This window comes from Plectrocnemia conspersa, unplaced genomic scaffold, assembly GCF_051122295.1.
Source record: "Plectrocnemia conspersa isolate PC_06_02 unplaced genomic scaffold, ASM5112229v1 ptg000001l, whole genome shotgun sequence".
NCBI classification, from domain to species: Eukaryota; Metazoa; Arthropoda; class Insecta; order Trichoptera; family Polycentropodidae; genus Plectrocnemia; species Plectrocnemia conspersa.
The window spans coordinates 16,643,252-16,666,939 of record NW_028277165.1 but is presented as its reverse complement, the minus strand read 5'-3'; the positions used below and the strand labels follow the sequence as shown (position 1 = coordinate 16,666,939).

The window sequence follows — 23,688 nt, the reverse complement described above, 5'->3', positions numbered from 1 at the left end:
TCACCTTATTATTTAATGACATAAATACGGCGGTTAAAAATTTAAGTATACTTCAATATGCATATTATTTTAAATTATTTAGATTCATTTTATATGTTGCTAATTCTCTTTACAGAGTGATTTAGATTCACATATTTTGTCATTTTATAGATTCCGTTTGCCATCAGATTATTCCTACGATCTCGATGGCAGCATTTTGACTAAAGAAACTTCCACTAAAGATCTCGGAATCACGTTTTAGAGTAAGTGGAGGTTCTCTCTATACGTAAACGATGTCTGCGATAAATATTTTAAGATGCCCGGCTTTGTTATAAAGAACGCATTTCACTTTGAATTTATTCGCATTATCTATGTTCTATGACACAGTTTTCTTCTGTATGCAGATTATTTAAAATTGTTTAAACGCAATCGATCTGTTGCAGACTCTCTATGGAAATATGCTTCTATTAACACTTTACCGTCAGAAAGTGCCATACTGTGTCATTCTCACACTCCTGTCTGCCATTAGATTATTTCTACGATCTCGGTGGGAACATTTTGGCTAGAGAAACTTCCACTAAAGATCAAGTGGAGGTTAATGTCAGCTTCTAGGAGCTGATCCGGTTCGAATCATTTAATTTTATTATTTTATGATTTCTTTATTTTTTAATAAGTATTATCTTTTAATATAATATTTTTTATCTAACTATTTTTTCTTTTCTCTACTATTAGAGAAATTGCAATACCTAATATGTACGATCTAGTTCGATATTCATCTGTGAGATTAGGAAAATCTAGAAAAACCTAATATATGTTAGTCGTTTATGTTGGAAATATTTTTGTCTTTATCTGGCAATCGTTTTACATTTAGCACCACAACATTTTATTTTATAAAATATTTAAGAGAAAGAACAGTATTTTCTAAACTCATTTAATTAAAGAACAATGCTTTCCAAACTATTCTCTCTCACACAAATATGTGTATTTTTAGCAGAATTTACCATTGAATATTTTCTTTAGCAAATTTGTTTATATAGCACAATATAACTTTAAATTTAATTCACATGAACCTTTAAAATAAAGTTAATATAGAAAAGTAGTTGCACATTTTAATATTTTTACAGCATTCGTTTTAACGAATACTGTAAAATAAGAAGCGACTGGTTCTTAATGTTTATTATAGTAATGACGATAATTTTGTTTAACATAAGTATGTTGTTACAAAAGAGATAATGATTATCAATGGTGCTTTTGCCACTGATTTCTTTCTTATAATTTCACTTCAATACAATATTTAAATTAAACTAAAAATTCTTTAGACATACTCGAAATATAATATTTTATTGAAATACAAAATGCTTCAACGTAATTAAAATCATCGAGAGTGACATTTTATTTGTAATTTGTAACTCAGTCAAGAATGAAAACATAACCTTGAATTCTAGAATAATACTGGTTAGCTAAAAAAATATTTTTAGTAGCTTCTGTGTTCTAAATCTATTATTATTATTATTTTACTATTATTAGTTAAATAAAAGTATGAATAATAGTTGGTTAGTAGTGAGTATCTTCACGTGCGTTTAAAAATAAATAAATAAATTTAATCCTTATAAGGAAAGAGCTTAAAACAGATTTATCAGTTTGACCCTAGTTAAACCTTTGATCTTCTCCACATTATGTTTTCATTCGATATACTATTCTCGAACCGACTTCCATTTTATTCAACGTAATATTTACACATGGGTTGTGAATTATATAATACATAATGTTAAAATAAGTTATATTTAGTTAATAATAATCAAACCTAACAAAATCTATGCCCTTATATTTCTGTTTAATTTATTTTAGTTATTATTTAGATTTTGAAAAACTGAAATATCGTAAATACCCTTTCATGCTCAATCCTTAATACACAAACACAAAATCATACACCCTTAAACGCAAATTTAAAATCATTATTGTGGTCGTGGCTACATTACAGGCTATAATTACCGGCGATATTCAAAGGGGACGTGGGTGGTTGGTTGGAATTTAAGTTAGTCGCTGGCCCTTACGTCCTCTAACGAGTTGACACGTTTTTAATTTAGGAAGTTATAACGCAATAACGCGTGAAAACGCTCGCCGTAATTACGAAGAGTTTTCAAATTAGAAAAACTTCGACATATTTGCATAAAGCCAGCACGCCACATTTAATTTTACATAAAAATAGTGTATATTTTTTTCATTTTGCGGCTTGTGAAACGAAAAATAATTACGTCTTCAGTTACATTGTGGCTTTGCGTGCGAATATGCTACATTGTTACGATTGCTATTGAATCCAAGTTTAATGTGTTTATGCGAGTTTTATGATAAGTGAGATATATGTATATTTTTTGAGGCGTGCGAACGAAGGTACAGATTTTTTATTAAATTATTTCACGTCAAATGTCAACGTATATATGTACATTTTATAATGTAATTATGTTTTAAAATTTACAAGTCGTAAATTTAATAAGGGTTTGTAGTAAAAGCTTTATTTCGCTTTGTTTATCATAGCACGCCATCAATTCAAATGCTATTTAGCTATAAAATAATAGGCTTCTTATTGATCTTGATTTATTTCAGGTTGAAACATATTTTAAGTACCAATAAAATTAAAACAATATGATTTATAAATAATATATACCAATGATATACATATGACATGTAACTGTATGACAATTAATTATAAAGTTCTGTACTGATATCACTTCTATGTTGTTAGAACATATTAATAATAATCTAGAAATGATCTCGTTTTTTTAATGAATCAAAAAAATATTTTTTATGTCTATTTTTTTTAGATAATTTTTTTATTTCATTACAAAAAATTTGCCTAAAAAAGTTACGATCGCGTCCATTTTTCTTACCCATTAAGATGTGCATCATATTTAATTTTTATTTTTTTTAAGTTTAATTATATGAATATTTTTTGTACAATAGCTATCATGACGCTTTAAGGAAATCTCCAAAATTATAATGGTCAGATTTGTAATAAAAAAATAAGTAAACAAAAATAAACTGCAGTGTCAATAAAGTTATAAATGTGTATAAATGTGAAAAAGTTACGTATTTAACGTAAAAAATAGTGTAATCCATAATTTTCACTCGTTAACTTCGATTTTATTAACCATATAATAAATTATCTACAACAATTATTACATGATTATGCTATCGAAAACTATGGTAATTTTAAAGTCGTGTTTTTTTAAAGCAAGGATATAATAATTATAAATTATATCATTAGTAACTACGATATTAAAAAAAAAAGAATAAAATCTTTTTTTATGTGTTCAACAAACGATAAACTTTAATGCAAAGTTGTGAATAGCAGTTATTTATGAAACGGATATAATAATATTCGGCTATTGGCGCACGTTAAATACTAAAATATTAGCAGGTTACTAAAAATGTTACTAAATGCTTTAAGGTGACTATTTTAAAAAATAAATAAAAGTATTTAAAGTGTATTTTAAGATCAAATGTTTCTTGACTTTCTGAAAATCAGTTATATTATATGCTCCTTATTAAATTATTGCTACTTAAAAAAATATGTTATATAAATATAAAGAACACTAAATGAACTAGACCTTTTCGAATGGTTTAATTTGGTATTAATAACATTTTTAGTTACACCTGAAAATAGGTAAAGAAAAATAAACACCTTTGCCACTAATAGCTTTATATAGATATTATTTTTAATTTCGATCTTCTTTGTAAGCCAAAAAGTTTATAATACTTAAGCCAAAGCGTGTAATTAGCACTCCGCTAAAGCACACGAAAAAAATATTCATACGCATTAATTTCGAAATATTACACAAGGGATGCCCGAAAAATTTCATTAGCGCCCACCATCATCGCCCATTTTTATTTTCTTTATGTATACACATCAGATACAAAACACCGCCGAAAAAAAACGCCAGTCATCTTGTCCGCAACAAAAAAATATCTCAGCTACCGTTTTTTGATAAGCACACAAACAAACGATGCGACCCCCGCGTTTTCGCTAAATATAATATTTTGCGCCTCTGCCCCTAGATTTTTCCAACCCCTTTCGCTTCAAAATTGCCTTCGAATGAATTGTTTATCGTGTACCGAGGTGTTTTATCGCAGCGAGCACATTTTCCGTAGTAGATACACGAGTAAACTCGGGCGCACGGTTCGGTTACCGGTCGAACTGAGCGGAAAAAAATTGCGAATGTAAAACACGCGTAAGCTTACTTACACACGTAATAGATTACGGCCGAACCGCAAAGTTTCGCCCGAAGCCCTTTGATTAATTCGTATCGGACGGGGGGTGAGATTTATAAGCGTGGACGAGTATACGCGTTTACACGCCACCTCCGCAATTGAGTTATGCGTTTCCCTGTTTTTTTTTGTATGTGTATATTTTTTCGCCGGCGAAAATTCGCGCAATAAACGCGGCGCTTAATGCGGGAGAATAAATAAATGTGTTGAAATAAATAAATAAGCGCATTCCGGCAAGAGCTTAAAGCTCGTGTGCGGTGCCATCGATCCTGTGGTGGTTCGAACATCGTAACGGATATGTTTTTTATTATTATTTTCGTGTGGATAAATATGCTGAATAATTTAGTGCAATCTATATGCACTTTAAATATTAAATAATTATTATTTGATTAATCTATTTAATTGAAAATTTTAATAATAAAAAAATATTTTCATTAAGCATATATACAGTACAACTAGACAATTACATTGTACATGACTTTAATTTTGCACTTTTTTTTTAATAATATAAATACAAATATGATAACATATGGTTTGTTTACACTAGACATATAGAATTATACTTGAATTTATAAACAAACAAATCAAAAATATAATTAGGTATATTATTCTTTAATCTGTAGTCGAAATTATGGAAAAATTAGATAATTTTTGACATTACTTTCAACATGCTTAAACTTTTCTCAAACAATGACTTGTGGGAAGTATACCCAGCTGCGCAGTTTACGCGTCATTCAAACGACAATTTTGAACTTATAAAAAGTAAATAACAACGCGTTTTGACAAAATAACAATGAAAAAGTACTCAATATCACAATTACGTAATATACAATTGCAACAGTAGTTCTAACAGATACCATAATTATCAGAAAATATATATGTAATGATCAGAAAAACTACTCTTTTGTGTATAAAGTATGCAACAGACAATACGTCTAGTCTAACCAGCGTAATAACTGCTAGTGTTGTCTACTCTTTGCATTAACGATTTAAAAATATTCAAGGCGTAAATATATTTCGTTGATCCAATATGAAAACGATGCAATTGGGTAATTAATTTTTGCATCTCTGATTCGTGATGACTCGAATTAAGAATATAAAAGATCTGGCACTTTGTCAGCAGACTATCAAGTAATTCGAGACGGTAGACAACCAGATGGAGACCAAAAATTGAGCACAACAACTAACACGAGAGACCTTAGCAGATTATTCAGAAAACATCACTTCTGCATCATATTGTTCTTAAGCGCGCATTCTACCAAATATTTATAACTCGACAATATTTTGCTTTTGTCAATTGTACAACTGAACAGAATCAACTATTACTAGCTTTCCAGCGTCTATTTTGGCTGCAAAGACACACCCCTTCGGTTTCAAAACCCGAAAGTGTTTTAGAAAGTCACGATCGCGTCCCTTATTCTTGCCCGTCATGGCTAGAACGTCAGCTCTTAAGAACACTTTACTTGCACGTGCGACTTAGCTTCTTATCAATCTGGAAAAAATAGGTGAAATTTTATTATTATTATTTAACTATATGATTATTGTTGTATGACTTATTAGAAAACCTGTTAAGTCATAATTGTTAATTTGTAATAAAAAATAATATATTTGAATACATGTATACAAAAAACTGTAGAAAATATTTTGTATATATATTATAAAATACAATATAAAATAGGTATTTATGTACTTCGTTTTTATTTTCTTAGCTACTCTTATATATTCTCTATTTATAAAATATATCAGTAATGTATAATATAAATACTACTTAAATACATATATTTTAAATTATCTGTTAAAGTACTCTAGTAACATAAAGCATATGAACATACAAAATCGTTTATTCATATTTCATAAATAGCTAATTATTAAAATTATTCAAGCATACTTTTTGCCTCTATTCTATTTTTTAATTACTAATTTTAATGTCTTATTCTGTTTTATTGGCTTCTTGAGCATAATAAAATTGTTTTATTTTCATATTTTTATTTCTCTGTTTCAATATTATTTCTAAATATGTAATTAAGGTTATATTTAGATTTTATTATCCAACAACATTTACAAGCAAAAAAGTTGTTTTTAGAAATGTGTTCCATGACTAGTTAAATATCTCCATAAAATTATTCATTCTATTCAGAATAAAATTGTTAAGAAGTTCTATCGTCATTTAGTTCGAAATGCAAATTCATCATAATAGTACAAAGCGTATATTCATATTGCTCATATTGATTATTAGCAGCATTTTTGTGAAGTAATGAACCGTAAGAACTATATGATTAATCATGCGAGACTTCCATCCGTCTTCCTTCGCAAATCCTTTGTTTACGCTCCATATCTTCATACTCACTGATGAAAATGTATAATGTTAATATATGTCTCGATGCATGTACCCCCAAACTATCGGTACAGAAACAAAGGGATGTTCTTGGAAAAATAGCCATCGTTATTAGCCATTGTGGTACGTAACAATTGCGAGGGGACTTAACAACCCGGCACACGTACAATTATATGTTTATGTTTAAAATGAATTCGAACATTTCCCAATGTTTTCCCCGTCGGCAATTTGGTAATTCGTGCGTGGTCCAAAATTGTTCGTACGTAAATTAAAAATTGGTTTGTGGCGTGTTTTCAGTTAGCCCAATTTCGATATTGTCGCTCGGACTCTGTGTAAATACCAGAGCCGGCCCTGCGCCTTTGTACCCATATTTTTGTATATTATTTTTTCACTCTCTCCATCTCACTTTTCTATTCCTTTGCGTTTGTTAATTAAGGGTGAGTTCGTGACTAGGGCGAAATTACCGGTTCGAACTAATTTGAACTACGTAATTTGAAATGGAATATGCCCCATTACATTATATCAGATAACGCTCTATATAAGGTATGTACACTCGAGTGGAAAGCATTATCATAGTAGGTCACTTAAGCTTTTCCTCGGGAAAACTTTCGATTCGATTCGGAAAACACGAAGGATCCGACGTCTCTGATTTACAATCATTTCGAATTTGTTTCGGTGCTAAATGACGCGTGTTAAATGTGACATTTTTATTTCATTCGATCGCGTTTCACATATGAATGTATTTATAATATAATCTAACTGAATCCTTTTACATAAAATTAACATACTATGTACAAAGGCAAAGTTTAAACTTGCAATATCTTATGTAACTCTCTGCCATTTCACTCGATTACGTTTAAGAGTTAACCAAACTAAATAGTACGCATGTTAATTTTTAAGCAATTGTTGTAGAATATTCTGATTATGGTCATTAAATAAAATACTAGATGTTCCAATGAGGTAGTAACGTTTAATAATACTCGAGTTTCAAGTAGTATCCAATTTACCTAATTAAAATTTCCTTCTTTACGGCATTTAGCCATTGGTTTTTCTACTAGCAACGAAACGACATTTTGCCATTCTTATTGTATAACATCGAACGCATTTATTGTGCAATCTTGCACATCCTCCGATTCTTGTGATTAATCTAAATCAATACCATTCAATAATATATTCGGATGTATCCTTTCAATTATTTCTTGCGCCAAATAAATTGCAGCGTTTTAGTGGAATATTTGTAACTGTCATTTAAAATTGGAATGTTTCCCATTTATAAATATATTAGTAAAGTTATTAATATTTCACTGCAGCGTTCATTTATACAATTTTTTATTTGCAACTGACAGTTTATTGCTTATCTGGTTTCCCAATTATTCACTTTTTTAAATAAAACTTTATATACTCCTGCAGTTGTCAAAAGTGTGGCACCAATGCTACTCAATTTTTTACATTAGCTAAATAAATTAATAAAATTAAAATAAATAAATCATTCCGCTTTGTGCCTTCGCGGTGTACGGACGCACCTCGTGCTCTGTGCGTAGACCGCGCTGCTGTACACACTCGGACCTGCCAGCTGCGCCGCTGAACAATTTTGCTCAATGCCTACCAAACAACAGCGCCATGAAAAAGGCGCAGACGCGTAAGCGTTCTGTGGGGACGATTAAGGCGTTCCTTAACCCCAGTCAAGATTCGGAATGGCAACTTCCGAAAAAAACTGCCAGACCATCCACTGAGTCCAGGAGCCCCGGACCAACCCCGAGCCAAAACAGGTTCGAAAAGCTTCCCGAGGTATTAGGAAGCAAATCAAGCAGAGTTCCGCCTGTGATTATGGAGGTCACGGGCTCACATCTTCAAACGACGGACCTTATTAAATCCGTCACCAAATCCAGCAACTTCACGTTGCGTTACACTGGAAAGGGCAACGTGTCCGTCCAGTGTTCTTCGCTCGAGCAACGAGCCTTACTAATGGAAGGATTGAGGGGGCATCGCCCATTTCATACCTTCACCACTGACGAGGACAAGACAGTAAAGTCTGTCCTGAAAGGACTACCAGAAGTTCCAACTCAAGACATAGCTGCTGACCTCCAAAGGCAAGGACTCAATGTCGTCAAAGTGACGACAATGAAGACAAAGACGGAGGTACTGGGAGGTTCTCGCCTCTACCTGGTTCAGTTCTCTTCGGATACCAAGACAGCTGCAATCAAAAACATCCGGTACGTTTGTTTCGCCAAGGCCATTCTGGAAAGGTATAAGCGTAACAATGGACATTTAACCCAATGTTTCAGATGTCAGCTTTATGGACACGCAGCCAAAAACTGCCACCGAACCCCACGATGCGTCAAATGTACCGGCAGTCACGCAACCGCTGACTGCTCGAAAACGGATCGTGAGACACCAGCGAAATGCATCGGATGCGAAGGAGATCATCCGGCCAACTTCAAGGACTGCCCTCGCAGGAAGGAGTATCTCGTCCAGACTCAGAGGAGACATCAAAGGCCAGCTACCGTCGCGGCTGTCGCCCCGGCTGCACCTGGACCGACATTTAACTTAGTTCAGGAGCATTTTCCCGCACTCCGACCATCCCAACCGGCTAAGAACTTCTCAGCTGCGGCCGCTAATCTCAAACAGGCTCAAAGATCACAACCAGAGCCGACAGCAGCACCAAACACCGGCGCAGAGGATGCCCCCATGTCGTCCTCGGATCTACGGAAGATGCTCCTCGTACTTCAGGAGATTCGGGTCAAAGCTGGCAAGTGTGCGAGCAAAATGGAGATAGCCATCATGATGGTAGAGTACCTTGATGTCCTCTTCTAAGAAGAAATTGAATTTGCTGACGTGGAATTCACGTGGAATTCGACACAAAACTGGCGAGCTGGAGCTATTGATCAGTGAGTATAAAATTGACATTGTCATAGTTACCGAGACGTATCTTAAACCTCACGTTAAAATATCTTTGCCGAACTTTGTTTGCCTCCGGAGAGACCGACTCTCAAGGCCAGGTGGCGGGGTTGCGATTTTTATTAAAAAATCTATAAAACACGCGCGTATAAATCCCGACGTAATTAACTTAGAATCTGTCGCGATCCAAATTAATAATAATAATAAAATCATCACAATTGCTGCCGCATACAACTCACCCGGAGACGAATTGTTGCAGAGTGATCTAGATGCTGTGCTTGGACTTGGAAGCTCTGTTATATTAAGCGGAGATTTCAACGCCAGGCACTCGCACTGGAATTGTTCTAGTACCAATCGATCCGGTACCATGCTCTTTAACTACTTGCACGATACTGACACGGATATTCACTTTCCAAATTCACACACACACTATCCTTTTAATAACATGTCTCCATCAACTCTTGATTTCGCATTAGTCAAAGGTTTTACGCCAATTTCGGGGATGCACTGCATCCAAGCTCTATCTTCGGATCATCTTCCTGTGTTTTTTGCTCTGGAAGGCGATGTTGAGGTCATCCCTGAAATATTTTTTGACTACGGAAGAGCTGACTGGAAAGGTTTTAGAAGTTTCATTGAATGTCGTCTACACGGCGCTCCACAGATATACACTTTACAAAACACCAGGCAAATTGACGATGATATTAATTTTTTTACAAATTTAATCGAGCAGGGTAAACTATCATTTATACCGACGCGTAAAAATATACCAAATAAAGTAAAATTAACTCCAGAAATTATCGAATATATAAAAATCAAAAACAGAATTAAAAAGCAATGGCAAAAAAATAGATCACCCCAACTTAAAACTTTATTAAATAAATTAACCAGTGATATCCGCGTTAAAATCCAAATAATTAAAAATGATTCATGGTCGCGTAAACTGAAAAAACTAAATCCCGCAGATAACTCATTATGGAAAATCGCTAAATCAATTAAAAATAAATATTCAGACATTCCGCCGTTAAAAAATGGAGACGACATAGTAACCTCGAACATACAAAAAACTGAGGTATTAGCTAATGCATTCTCTACATCCTATGTGCTAACGCAAAATTATACGCATCTAAAAACCCAGAGTAAAGTTGATCGTTCAATTCAAAGACTTGATAAAACTAGAATAGATAAGAAAACTATTAACGAAATTACCCCGTTCGAAATTTATAACATTGCAAAATCACTTAAAAATAATAAAGCTCCGGGAATTGACCGATTAGATAACATCTTAATAAAAAACTTTCCATTTAAATGCTTTCATTTCCTAACTAACATATTTAACTTTTGCTTATCTATTGGGTATTTTCCAGGTATTTGGAAAGTTGCAAAAATAATTCCGATAAAAAAACCCGGTAAAGCTGATAGCATCCCATTAAATTACCGACCGATTAGCTTACTACCGTCCCTAAGTAAATTATTTGAAAAGATTATCTTATCACGTTTAAAAGAGTGTCTAAATAGTAAAATCATTGACGAACAATTTGGCTTCCGCGAAGGACACTCAACAACGCATCAACTTAATAGACTCACGGAGCACATTTCTGCGAATTTTAACAGGAAAAAAAGCACAGGATTTTTAATGTTAGACGTAGAGAAGGCATTTGATACTGTGTGGCATGAAGGGCTAGTATACAAACTAGATAAGTACAAAACCCCACACTATCTTATACAAATTATCCGATCATACCTCCAAGATCGAAGCTATGTCGTCTCCTTAAATAACGATAATTCGACACCGCGTAAAATACCAGCCGGGGTTCCTCAGGGGAGCATACTTGGGCCGTATCTTTATATAATATATACAAACGATATTCCAATTTTAAAAAACACCAGTCTCTCTATTTACGCGGACGATACGGCCGTTTTAACTAGTTCATATGGTCTTAAACCAATAGCAACAAAACTACAAAAATCTTTGCATAACTTAAATAAACATTTAAAAAAGTGGAAAATAAAAATAAACGATGATAAAACTGAGGCAATCATTTTTACGATGCGCCGGCAACCGTTGCCTCCGCCTTTAAAAACCGAGCAGGGCAAAAACATTGAATGGAAAACGAGTGTTAGGTATCTGGGTCTTCACTTAGATTCTAAATTAAAATATACAAAGCATATAAAAGAAGTACGGTCTAAAGGGCTTGCCGCCATTTCAGCTCTGAGACCCATTTTTAACAGAAAAAGCGCGTTGACGATTAAAAACAAAATTTTATTATATAAACAATTAATACGACCGATATTAACATACGCTTGCCCAGTGTGGAGTAATACGTGTAAAAATAATTTTAATAAGTTACAAGTAATTCAAAATAAAGCTGTAAAAATAATTTATAACACCCCATATTATACTAATTTAAAGAAACTCCACACTCGATATTCTATACCTACAATTAAAAATCACATTATTACTAATACGATAAATTATTACAAAAATATCTCGCGTAAACATAATAATAAATTAATTGCAAAAATTGGTAACTATGACAAAGTCACACTAAATTTCAAGTATAAACATAAAATGCCTAAGCACATAATGCTTTGATAGCAAATCTGTAACCACGACTTCAATAGCCCCAGTTCGTAAGTGTTATTTTTAATTATGTATCTTATATTTTATTTATTTTATTTTCTTTTTCTTATTGTATAAAGGTTTTAGTATTTTCTCCTTAAATTTTACTTATTAAATATTGCATAATGTCGCCTCTATTTTTATTTAAACTATTGTAATTTCGCTTGTAAACATGATAATGGCTAAAAGCCAGAAACATGTAATTTATAACTTGTATAAAACTAAATTATTTTTGAAATAAACATTTAAAAAAAAAAAAAAAAAAAAAAAAAAAAAAAAAAAAAAAAAAAATAAATAATAACAATTTATACACAGTTGATAATATTCTTAAATTAATATTAAAATAAAATACACGCAAGATTTAGCATAAATTTAACACTAAGCTTACATTCTGCATGCAAAAATGTAAAAAATAAACCCGAAAACATCGCAGCAGTTCTCAAAGCTTCTATTTCAGTATCGTCCATTTTAAAGTTCTAATTATAGTGTTATTGTATCCAAGATTAAAAAAAAATAATAAATTTTTATTAATTTGAATACTAAACTTTTTGAATATTAAAATTGGGAATTAAAAAATATAATGAAGTTGTTTAGTTATGAAAGGTGGTCCTTTATTTAATTTATAAAAAATATCAAATACTTTACTAACTTAACAAAAATACTTCTTTCCAACCTTTGCTTTAAAGCAATGTTGTCAAGTATTTGGCTTGTGATTTAATATTTTCTAAATGTTATTTATAATAAATTTATGTATTTGAAAAGAATAATGCAATAAAATAAAACTTTATTTAAAAAAGTTGTATAGTATCATTTGTGTATTCAACCAATGAAAATATGAAGACGTTTTCAATGTTTGTGTATGTATTTCACGTCGGTAAAATATTTGTGTGTGTTTTCCGGCGCTGGCGTGCAGGAGCACGTCCTGCTCTCTCACCCGAGGCGGCAGGATAAAACGAGGAGGGATCCTGTGATTTGTAATCAATCATCTGTTATCTAGCAGTCGTGTTTCCTTCCTACCGCGCTATCTGTGGCGGAGTTGGAGATGTGATTGCGCCACAAAGGTGAGCCGCGTTTCCTCCCAGACCCGCACCAGAAAAACTCGGTAATTTAACCCCATCGTGGAAAATTTTATTCATCCAACCCTCAAACCTAAACCAACCGACCCCTAGGTGTGCCTGTGTGTGCGTGTGTGTTCGAATCGCGAACACTTCGCCCCGAGGATTTTATCTGAGGCAATCACGCGAAGCGGCTACATAATGACAGGTTAATACGATAGATCAATCGTTCGATTAGATTTAGAAGCGTAATTTAATTACGCAACGGCCCCCCAGATTCGACTTTTCCTATTCACTGATTAGTTTAGTCAATTTGTTTTATTGGACGGCTGGAAGGACAACAACAACAGGAGAGTCTGGCGTAATTAACGTAAAATGTATGCTTGTGTAATATATCAATGGTGATTAATTAATGAATATCGTACTTGTTACATACATCAAACATTGATTATGAATTAAAAATAAACGTTACTGTTATTATTATTATTTTATCTATCAAACTTATAATTTGTTTTGACAGTAGATTAAATGCTGTATAGTTGGGCCAATTGAATTCGACGCTAAAAGTCTTGGCGTGTAACATCTCAATTGCATACGATTAACATTATAGTAATTAAAAGGCATTTAATATAATTAAGTTATTTTCGAGAAGAAATTATATACAGCTCAGTAATTTCGCGATTAATTTATAATATCATAAAAACTTTGTATATTTTCGGTTACCATTGCATTCAAGTAATTTGTAGCCAAAATGCCTACAATTATTTAATTTTATAATTAGACACAAGCTATTACATATATCTCAGATGTAGTTTTTATTTTCGCAAGCACATTACTGCGAATAAGGAATGTGATCTGGTTGTGAATAAATACCTCTAGTACTTTTTTAAATTATTGTATTATTAAATGTAAAGTTTTTAATAATTTAGATTGTTTATTTATGAAAAATAAATAATAGAGATAATAAAATGTTATAAGCATAAATATGAGCTAAAAGTAATACGAAATTAAATATGTAAATATTTTTAAAAGCTACCAACAGAAAAAGGTAAATAATGTCCGACAAAAATAGTTTTTATTTAATACTTCACGTATTTGTGTAGATATGTCCAAACTTTTTGACATATGCCAATTAATCTGCTTTTAAACTGACAGCCTTAGTAAAAAAACTTTAATATACATAGTGAAACACTATACTTCGCTACCTCACAAAGATTATTATTTTACTATATATTGTTAATAATAATTGATTGACATTACAATGAATATTTAAAAGCTCTGACTAATAAACAATATATAAATAGGTATACTTTAATTTAATATATTTTAAAATTTATATATATATAACATATTTACGTAAATTTATATATTATAAAAGAAAACATTATTCAGTAAGAGCCTGATAGATCGGGCGTTCTAAATATAAGTAAAAATAAGCTATGTTCATTAAGTTTGTCAAACTTTAGTTGCATTTCTACCGTACCAGTTATAATTGTTTTTGCTTACTACTATACGAATATTGTATAAATAGATTTATTTTCTTTACAGACATTCTATATGTCTAGGCTTTTTATATATTAAAATAAAAAAAGAACATCTTTAGCCTCTTAGAATAATGTTGAAAGATTAAGCAATATATTTCAAAAAAATATACGAATAAAATTATAGTCATATCATAATCAAAAATATTTTTTTTATAAAAAAAATATTATTATTGTGTCAACTCTACTTTCTCCAAATCACTTCCGTATTATATAAATAATTGTTCACTTCAAAACTACCTGGCAAAAATATTCTCGTGTATTTTCCATGAAAATCTAAATTGCTAACGATAAGCAGTTTAAATATCATTAAAAAATTTAATCGATAAAAAAATATGGATGGGTTTGTACAAGTACCAGTTTATCTTAAATATGACGTTATTTTGGCAGAAAAATGACTTGTAATTAAATGGTCAGAAATTAAATCAAATTTTGGTCAGAATAAAAATCAATTTTCGGTCAGAATTTTATTAGCAAAATGGTCAGAATAGATATTAAATGGCCAGAATAAAAATAATAAACCGTCAGAATAAAAATATTAAACGGTCAGAATAAAAGTATTATAGTATACAGTCAGAATAAAAATAACACGTGGTCATAATAAAGTAACTTGCTGCCATAGTCACATATTTTACGCAGGAAAGTTGAAGTTAACCTATTTTATTATCTCATTCCAATTGTGGTACTCACATATGCGTCTTCGCTTTTTGAACAGTTAGTCATAGATTGGATGATGCTGGACAATTACAAGATATACCGAAATGAGAACAAATCAATACAATATCATTTAAAAAAAAGTTAGGTTGTTTGGTTCTACAGTGAAAGTCGGCGCGAGCGGTAGCGAGACGCCTCTCTTTTCCTATATACATTTGTAATTATTAATGCATAAAAACCATGTTATAAAATAAATTTTGTTTTATTTTAGAATGTTACACTTTGATTATAATTCACCGTAGTGGTGGTCGTAGCGAAGGTCTAATAGTTAGTGTGGACAAAAGCTGTTGATTCAGCGTTGGCGCGTCAGAACTGTCAATATGTAAACGACAAACGCCGTCGAACAGTTTTACCAATCTTAAACGATAACACTATTGCCAACTGAAAAAATCGAATCTGACCATGTGTCAACATAAATCTTACCATTTAATATTAATTTTGACCGCTAGTATTCTGACCATTTAATATAAATTCTTACCAAAACCATGTTAAAATTCTGACCCGAAAAATACGAGCCCAGAAAAATTATCTTAGGTATGTAAATTTCTTTAAATAAGTAGTCAAAAATATAAAATAAAATTATATTTAACCTAATTAAATTTACTTTAATTTAATGTTAATTATTTAAAGAAAAAAGACTTTTATAGTTGCTGGGAAAAACAAGAAAGAAATAAATATATATTATAAGAATTGCTTATTGTTAAAATAGAAAGATTGCATTTAAAAAAAATACGCAATAATATACTTTAAATTATTTTGTGAATGTGTGTTTTTACTATAAAGCAAGAATACTGCAAATTAAAGTTTTCACTTTACACAAAATCATAAGGAACAGTACTTATGTATATACATATCTGCGTATTTTGTTTATTCAAACCCATAACAAGTACTGAACGTTATCGACAACGATTACATTAAAATGAACCACAGCTCCTGACTATCGAATACAAATTTAATTCAACCCCAAAATCAAACATCAAAATCCCTCGTCCGTATCATAATCAAGCGATATGCATGACGTGTAGTGCCTACGCGCTACCTATCATATTTATCTATGGGCCCGTTGTCCCGATATGCCGATGCTTATCGCATTCCCTGAAATCCCTTTCAGCGACCAATTAACGAAATTTGTATTATTATCATGCATGCACAATTATAATTGAAACGATCTCCGATTTCTGGGTGATTTAGTAGCGCTTTCCCGTCCGGACTTTTAAGTGGATTTCTGCGTAATACAGTTGTTAATACACGTTACGCTTGTCGATTGTTGACCTTATTAAATTAAGGGTTGCGGAATAGGGGGCGTCGGGTCATGGCATGGGTACCGAAATTCAATTTGTTATAATCAGTTCGAATCCTGGGGTATTATCAGACGCGAGCGCAGATGCACACGAAGCGCAATAAAGAATGCTTAACCGGTGAGATATGTTTGTGTCCCGGGTTCCGTTGCATTAGCCAGTGCAGTGCAGTGCAGCCGGGGGTCCAAACAATTATTGTTTATTGAAGCCGATACGTTCTAATCCAGTACAGGCGGCCACTGGGTCAACTGGGTCTTGTCAAAATTGCAAGGACGTAACGCTGCTGGAAATTGTGTTCAGGGGGCTATTGATATAACGTGACAGAAATTGTTTGTGTTTGAGTTTCGATGATCTAGTCACTAGAATCTAATAGTTGGGGTGTGATCGGGATTTATTATAAAATAATCAAATTACCATTTAACTCACTGTTAAAAATTACAATAATCGTCATAAACCAGTGATTTATGTATTAAAATACAACATTCAATATGAGATATATAATAAGATTGACATTCAGTGGTGAATATATTAGAATCTCTGATTTCATAGTCTTTTGGTTTGGTTTGATTTGAAAGACACAATAAAATCATAGATTAAAAAAAATATACTAGCTAAACATACTGAAAACAACGGTAATTACATAATAGTGAATAACTTATAATAATCCTTAAATACCTTATATTTATTTTTAACATAGTTCCTTTAAATCTAAGTAAAATTATATATATAAAGTATCGGGATAGGTAGACTAGTTTTAGAATCCAAAAATTTGACCGATTCATAAGTTCGGTCGAAGCCGACTAACTCAAACGTCAAACATTTCTGAATGCATACAACATGCGAAACGGACGTCAACAACAGGTTTCTAGATTATATTATCATAAAAGTTTGACGTCTATTTTCTCTTTCGGTATTAAACAGTAACCATGCATGTACTAGTATTAATTATCATTTCATAAAAAAGAAATTTCTGTATATTTATTGATATTGTCAATGGATAATTAAACATCTAATAAAACGTTTATGTTTAATTTAATAGGCATTATATTAGTTTCTAATTTCGGCCTATTGATGTATCTTCTGTTTATTATTGATATTATTAAAATTATTACTTTTTGCTGATGCCTCATTAATAAATATAATACATCAATTTGATTTAAAAAATCTATGTACGTGGTTATCAGCTAATAGATTACCATCCAGCATAAAAAATGTTATTTTACGACCCTTTCTAGAACGATATAACCAATTAATTTTGATTATGAAATACATAGCAATGTGCGCCACGCACAGAAAAGGTAACCGTTTTGGATGTCCTATTTCAAAATGAGTACAGATTCTATTGGAATATATTAAACATCTGCAAAAATATTAAGATTTGTCATGCAAAACGCTCGGGCTTTTTAATTAATTGAGAAGCTCGAGGTTATTGTGTGCCTTGTATAGCATGCTTCTCTGTCTGGTTACCAAATAATCCAACACACTCACTTTTAACCCTTTAAGTGGTATCGCCGTACATGTACGGAGGTCGATATTTTACTGTTTTAAGGTACCCCAGATAGTTACATATATATATATATATATATGTATATATTATATATAACTGAAGAAATAATAAATAAAAAACATTATATTGAAATAATATTTTTTATAAATTACAACATAACAAAAAATGTTATATTAATTAAAAAAAAAAATATTGAGGGTCTCTAAATTGACATAAAAAAATCCACAAAAGCCGAAAAATATATAAAAAATATTAAAATAAATTAACGGAATTTTATTTAAAAAAAATGTTAAATCACACTAATACAAAAAGTAGTAAAATCAACCAACGCAGTTAAACGAGAAACGTTGATTTGATAAATAATAATAAATAAATAGCAAAAAAATACATTAAATGTATTTTTTTTACATATATCGTGTGAATTGGCTTACTAGGGTGAAAATTACCTAATAATACCACTTTGCTCAGACCATTTCGATTCATGTGCCATATAAATCATTTCCAAAATAGGGAATAAAAAAAATACTTTCCAAGAAAAAATCAAACTCAATTATCACTGAAAGCAATAATGTAACAGTCCAAAAATAATTCCATCATTTTGTTTAACATCTAAAAATATAGTGTACAAAGATGCAATTTGAACTGTGAGAAGAAAGGAGATTTCTTATTTTAATAAATTGAAGAACTTTTCGAAATTTAAATCCTTATAGTAATTAATCAAGTATAGCATAAGTTAATCAGCTTAGACTTTATGTCATCTATATCATATCAGAATAAAATATTTTTATTTATTTATTTATTATTGATATTTTGATCAAATATAAATATTACACACTTTACTTTAAAACATATATATGCACAATGACAATATAGTTCAATTTTTTATTTAGTTATTAGTGGTTAATATTTACGATTGTTAACTTTGAACTATAATTCACACCAATACATATAAAGTCATTTTGTAAAATCAACAAAAATATATCATAGATAATTCAACCATAGCAATTTAAAATTAGAAGTCATATTACCAACCATAATTGGCCTACGAAATAAAATTTTATTAAGGATAATTGACATGTCAATTCCAGACATCTTCATAAAGAACGTAAAGTTTCGAGCAAAAGATATCGCGTGACAGAACGATATTTAAACTAATAATAATTTTACGGTATGAGTTAAAACCGGCGACTAACACGGCTCGTCGGCGCAACTTTACCAAAGTGTGTTTTCTTTTTCGGACATTAACGTCATAACGCGAAACTTAACTTATTACTGAGCCAAAGGATTATAAAAAAATATAAAAAAAATTGTTTCGGCTCCCCTGCCGTTTCGAGCTTGGCTAACTTTTCATGCTGGTTGATTTGGCAGTCCGCTACGCTCATCCCAGTTATTAAGCCAGTTGTGGCGCACCCTGGCTAATTCCTCCGCAACCCGGATTATTGCTGTTGTTAGGAAGTAGAGCGTCAGGGGTAGTCATTTTCGGTTTGGCAGGGGCGCCACTGGGTCAAACCCGGATCTAAAGCATCGTTTACGTGTAAAATAGTGCAATAATGTTACTAACCACAATGCAATTTCATTCGTTAAGCTTTCGCATAATATCAAAATGTAATTAATATATTATTTATGAATAAAAATACTTTTACTAATTAAAATCTATTGTTAATAATAGAATTGCTATGATTTTTAATTTTTTTATTATTATTATTACTAAATAAATTGATTAAAGTGCACATTGAGGTTTAAGTGAAACTATTCATTCGACTTTTGAAAATTAATATGATACAAAATCTCTGAGCCATAAGAACAACGTTATAAGCCAGATATTCTTTTCTGAATATTTGATGCACAAACGCAGTATAAACCAAAGAACAATAAATAGAAAATTAATAGTTCTGTGAATATGTTAATAAAATAATTATAATATGACTCGCTTCTCGTAATAATTATTAATTTAAATTTTGTGGATATTTTAATTTGTCATATTAAAGAATTAACATAAAGCTCGTTCATTATCAAACCGCAATGCTAATAAATGTTTAAAACATCGATGTGTTAAATTAAAATTAATGCAAATACGCTCTGTTGTATTAAAACGTAATGCAATAACTGATTCAGTTCGATAAATGGTAATATGTTATAATCGCTTTAACTGTATAGGCATGATTCAATTTTATTTGAAAGAGTTATTAGATTTTATGCGTTGCGCATTAATTAATAATAGTTAAATTCGCTATTGATTAGGATAAAAAAATAGTCTTAAGCTATTAAATTCGTTAAAGATAATCTGTTCAAGTTCCAAAGTAAAAAATATCGTCTATTTTACACTTGAACGCATACTTTGGGTCGAGTTTTTTTTTCATCTTTCTTTCACCCTCCATCTTTTTTGCATGGGATCGCTTTAATTAAAAGCATGAAGAGTTTACGGCACGTTGTTCGCAATAAATTTTAAATATTGAAACTTTTTTCCAGAGCCGAGATTTAGTTATGTTTTTTACGCGGCGAACGAAAACTTTAAAATTAATTCAATTAAAGTTTTCAACACTCGGCGTTACAGCCGCGCGGTTAAACTTAACGGAAAATTTAAATAGCTCTAGTGTGTTTTGGTTATATATTGTCTTTTTTTATTGACGGTGTGTGAATATGTGAAGCCATTACGATAATTAAAAATACGTTAGCCGTTCACGCCGATCGACAATGATAAATGTATCAAACGCAATCGGAAATAATAGAAGTAGAAAATTAAGACATTACGTGATGAATACGTAATGCTTTTGCGTTCGACGCGTTTTCACGCTTGCTGAAGAAAGAGAGCTTTTCGATTGAGGCAAAAACATATGGAATATTTAATTTTCCATTGTGTAAAAAGTGGAGACTTGCGTTACACGTGTACCGCGGTTACACGTTAGTATGCCATAACGATATGGTAACTAACAATTATTTGCATGCATTATTACGTGTCATCTAGTCGTTATCGGCACTGTTGGATTCTACAGAAGTTGTTAAATCGACAATTACAAAATTGACCTTTTCGAATGCGATTACGTCGTTAGAGTAATTGGTTTAACAATTTTTATTTCCGAGAATTTTGTGAAACGTATCTTAATTAACGTTTTAACCGAAGCATTGACATGACTAAATGGAGTTTTCAACTTAATGAAATAAGATTTTGAAATTGTTTCGAAGAACTTGACTATATCTGAACCATAAATTATTTACAATAATAAAAACGGTGAATTTATCATAAATAAAAATATTCTAATTTGGATTTAAATGAGAAAACCATTGCAACATATGGATAATATTTTTAATAATAAATAATCGTCCATTATATTTACCATTATTTTCATATAAACTAAAAATATAATTTAAGGTTTATTTTTATTGTTCTTCAATAGTCAGGACTAGGGATTCCAATCCCGGGCCAAAATTTTGATCCCGGGATTTCGGTATTGCAATTAGTCGATCCCGGGATCCCGGGACCAGTCCCGGGATAATTTTCATGTTATTTTATCGATAAAAATAATTTAAAATGAATAATACAATATATATTTACATCTGTTTTTTATAACGTACAATGTATAAAGTACGTATAATTTTAGTCTTGGACTTAAAATAGAAAATAATATAATAAAAATAAAAAAGGGAAGGTCTTATATATTTATTTGAGAAGAAAAAAATGAACTTTTGACAATGTATGTACATAGGTATGTACATTCATAGACACAATTAATTGAAAACATTATTTTGAATAAAACTCACGAAGTAACATCAAAGCATCAAGTGTTTTATCATTTAGCCTTGATCTGATTTTGGTTCCTAAGCAGCCTGCTGCTGAAAAAGCACGTTCAGACTCACAGCCTCAAAGATTCACAGATGACACGTGCAACTCGCGCAAGTTTGTACACGATATATAGCGATGTTGTCAATAATAATTCGATTGTGCTTGATAAATCAACCAATCCGAAAAATTCGGGATTATGTTTTATAATACCGGGACTCATCGGGTATTGAAAATCGTTCGGGATCCCGGGATCCCGGGATCTCCGATACTTATGATATAAGCAATTATAAGTTACGCAATGGTGGTATTAAGTCAAAACGAGTTATTAAAAATTTTTCTTAAGTTAGAAATTGTCATTTGAATGACCTAAGCGATAACTGCCCAACTAGGTAGACCATCCACATAATAAAATTTATGATCAATATATGGCACTTAGCACCTTAAGCATGTTTTTGATAAATAATAATTCAAGTCTGCAGCGTGGTTCGAGCCCGTGACCTCTGGGTTACCAGTCTAGATCTTATGGTCTACGCTATTACGATCTTATATTATACGAATATAATATTTAATTATTTTACTCGCCCAAGTAACATGCAGCAAATCGATAAAATTGTGTTTTTTATGGTATAACAATTTGTTGTTTTATTATCATTATCTGTTTATTGCTCACGTTATATTATAGTATATGAGGATAAATCTTATTTTTAGGATTACTTGTTGATGTGTTAAATGCGTGTATTAATGTAGTTGGTAAGTTGCTTCGTAAAAGTAACCATCTTAAATATGTATTGGTAAATCTTATACTTAATGTTTTTATGTATGCGTTATTTTTGCCATGTCACATAATCAACCTATTTTCAAAGTCGTCTAATACTTATATTAAGTGTAATGATTTGCTTTTCACGCTTAATTTGATATTAATGTGTATTGCAAGATTATTTAGTATTGCAACTGTATTATTATTAAATGAATGTTCTTTCAATAGAGCATTTAAAAAAATATAGAAAGGAATGGATAGCATAGTGAAAAGAGGGGTGCCCTAAGTTGTACATATACTATGATATGAAGTTCTATGCAATGTGGCTTATCGGAGTAAAATCGTAAATATCGATGGCCTTAAGTGTAAATTGGCTAACTTTACGTTGGATGAAAATGATGTAATAATGCCGCTTTGCTCTCACCAATCTGATACATACGTATGCTATGAAATATTCGAAATAGAAAGTAATCATAAAAAGCATTTAATTTGCCAACTCAATTTTAAAAAGCATTTAAAAAAAGATGCTACTGAAAATTATGCTTAGAAATAAAACATATAAAATATTTTACTTTAATGAATTGAATTAGTCATAATTGTTGTTTTTATAAGTAAATATTCCAAATAAAAAGTAAGACCTAGAGCCAATGTTTGAAATTAAAATTATTATAGAAATGCAGTTTAACATATTTTTATTTTACTATACATACTATATTTGTAAATGCGTTGATAATAATCTATATTAATAATAAAGTTTAAATTAAACCTATTTTTCTATCTAAAGTTCTACTTCATTTTATACAAACTAGTTCTGAAAAGTTTTAGAAATATTAGATAAATAAAAACGAAGAACAGAAGCCAGTGTTTGCTACGTACTCGACCGCTACATTATGGCAGCGGTTTTTAATCTGTAAATTATCAGTGAGAAGAATAGTCA

General features: G+C 31.1%; 2 protein-coding genes across 2 annotated transcripts in view; one reads left to right on the top strand and one right to left on the bottom strand.

Moving 5' to 3' along the window:
• The window catches only part of LOC148239003 (semaphorin-2A-like), a 478,624-nt gene that overhangs the window by 131,396 nt on the left and 323,540 nt on the right, over nucleotides 1–23,688 (bottom strand). The gene's annotated exons all lie outside the window — the stretch shown is intronic.
• LOC148239004 (uncharacterized) lies at nucleotides 8,186–10,297 on the top strand. Its single transcript, XM_088185834.1, has 2 exons — nucleotides 8,186–8,793; nucleotides 8,866–10,297. The coding sequence occupies exons 1-2, from the start codon at nucleotides 8,201–8,203 to the stop codon at nucleotides 9,392–9,394; spliced, it is 1,122 nt and encodes a 373-aa protein (XP_088041960.1). The 5' UTR covers nucleotides 8,186–8,200; the 3' UTR covers nucleotides 9,395–10,297.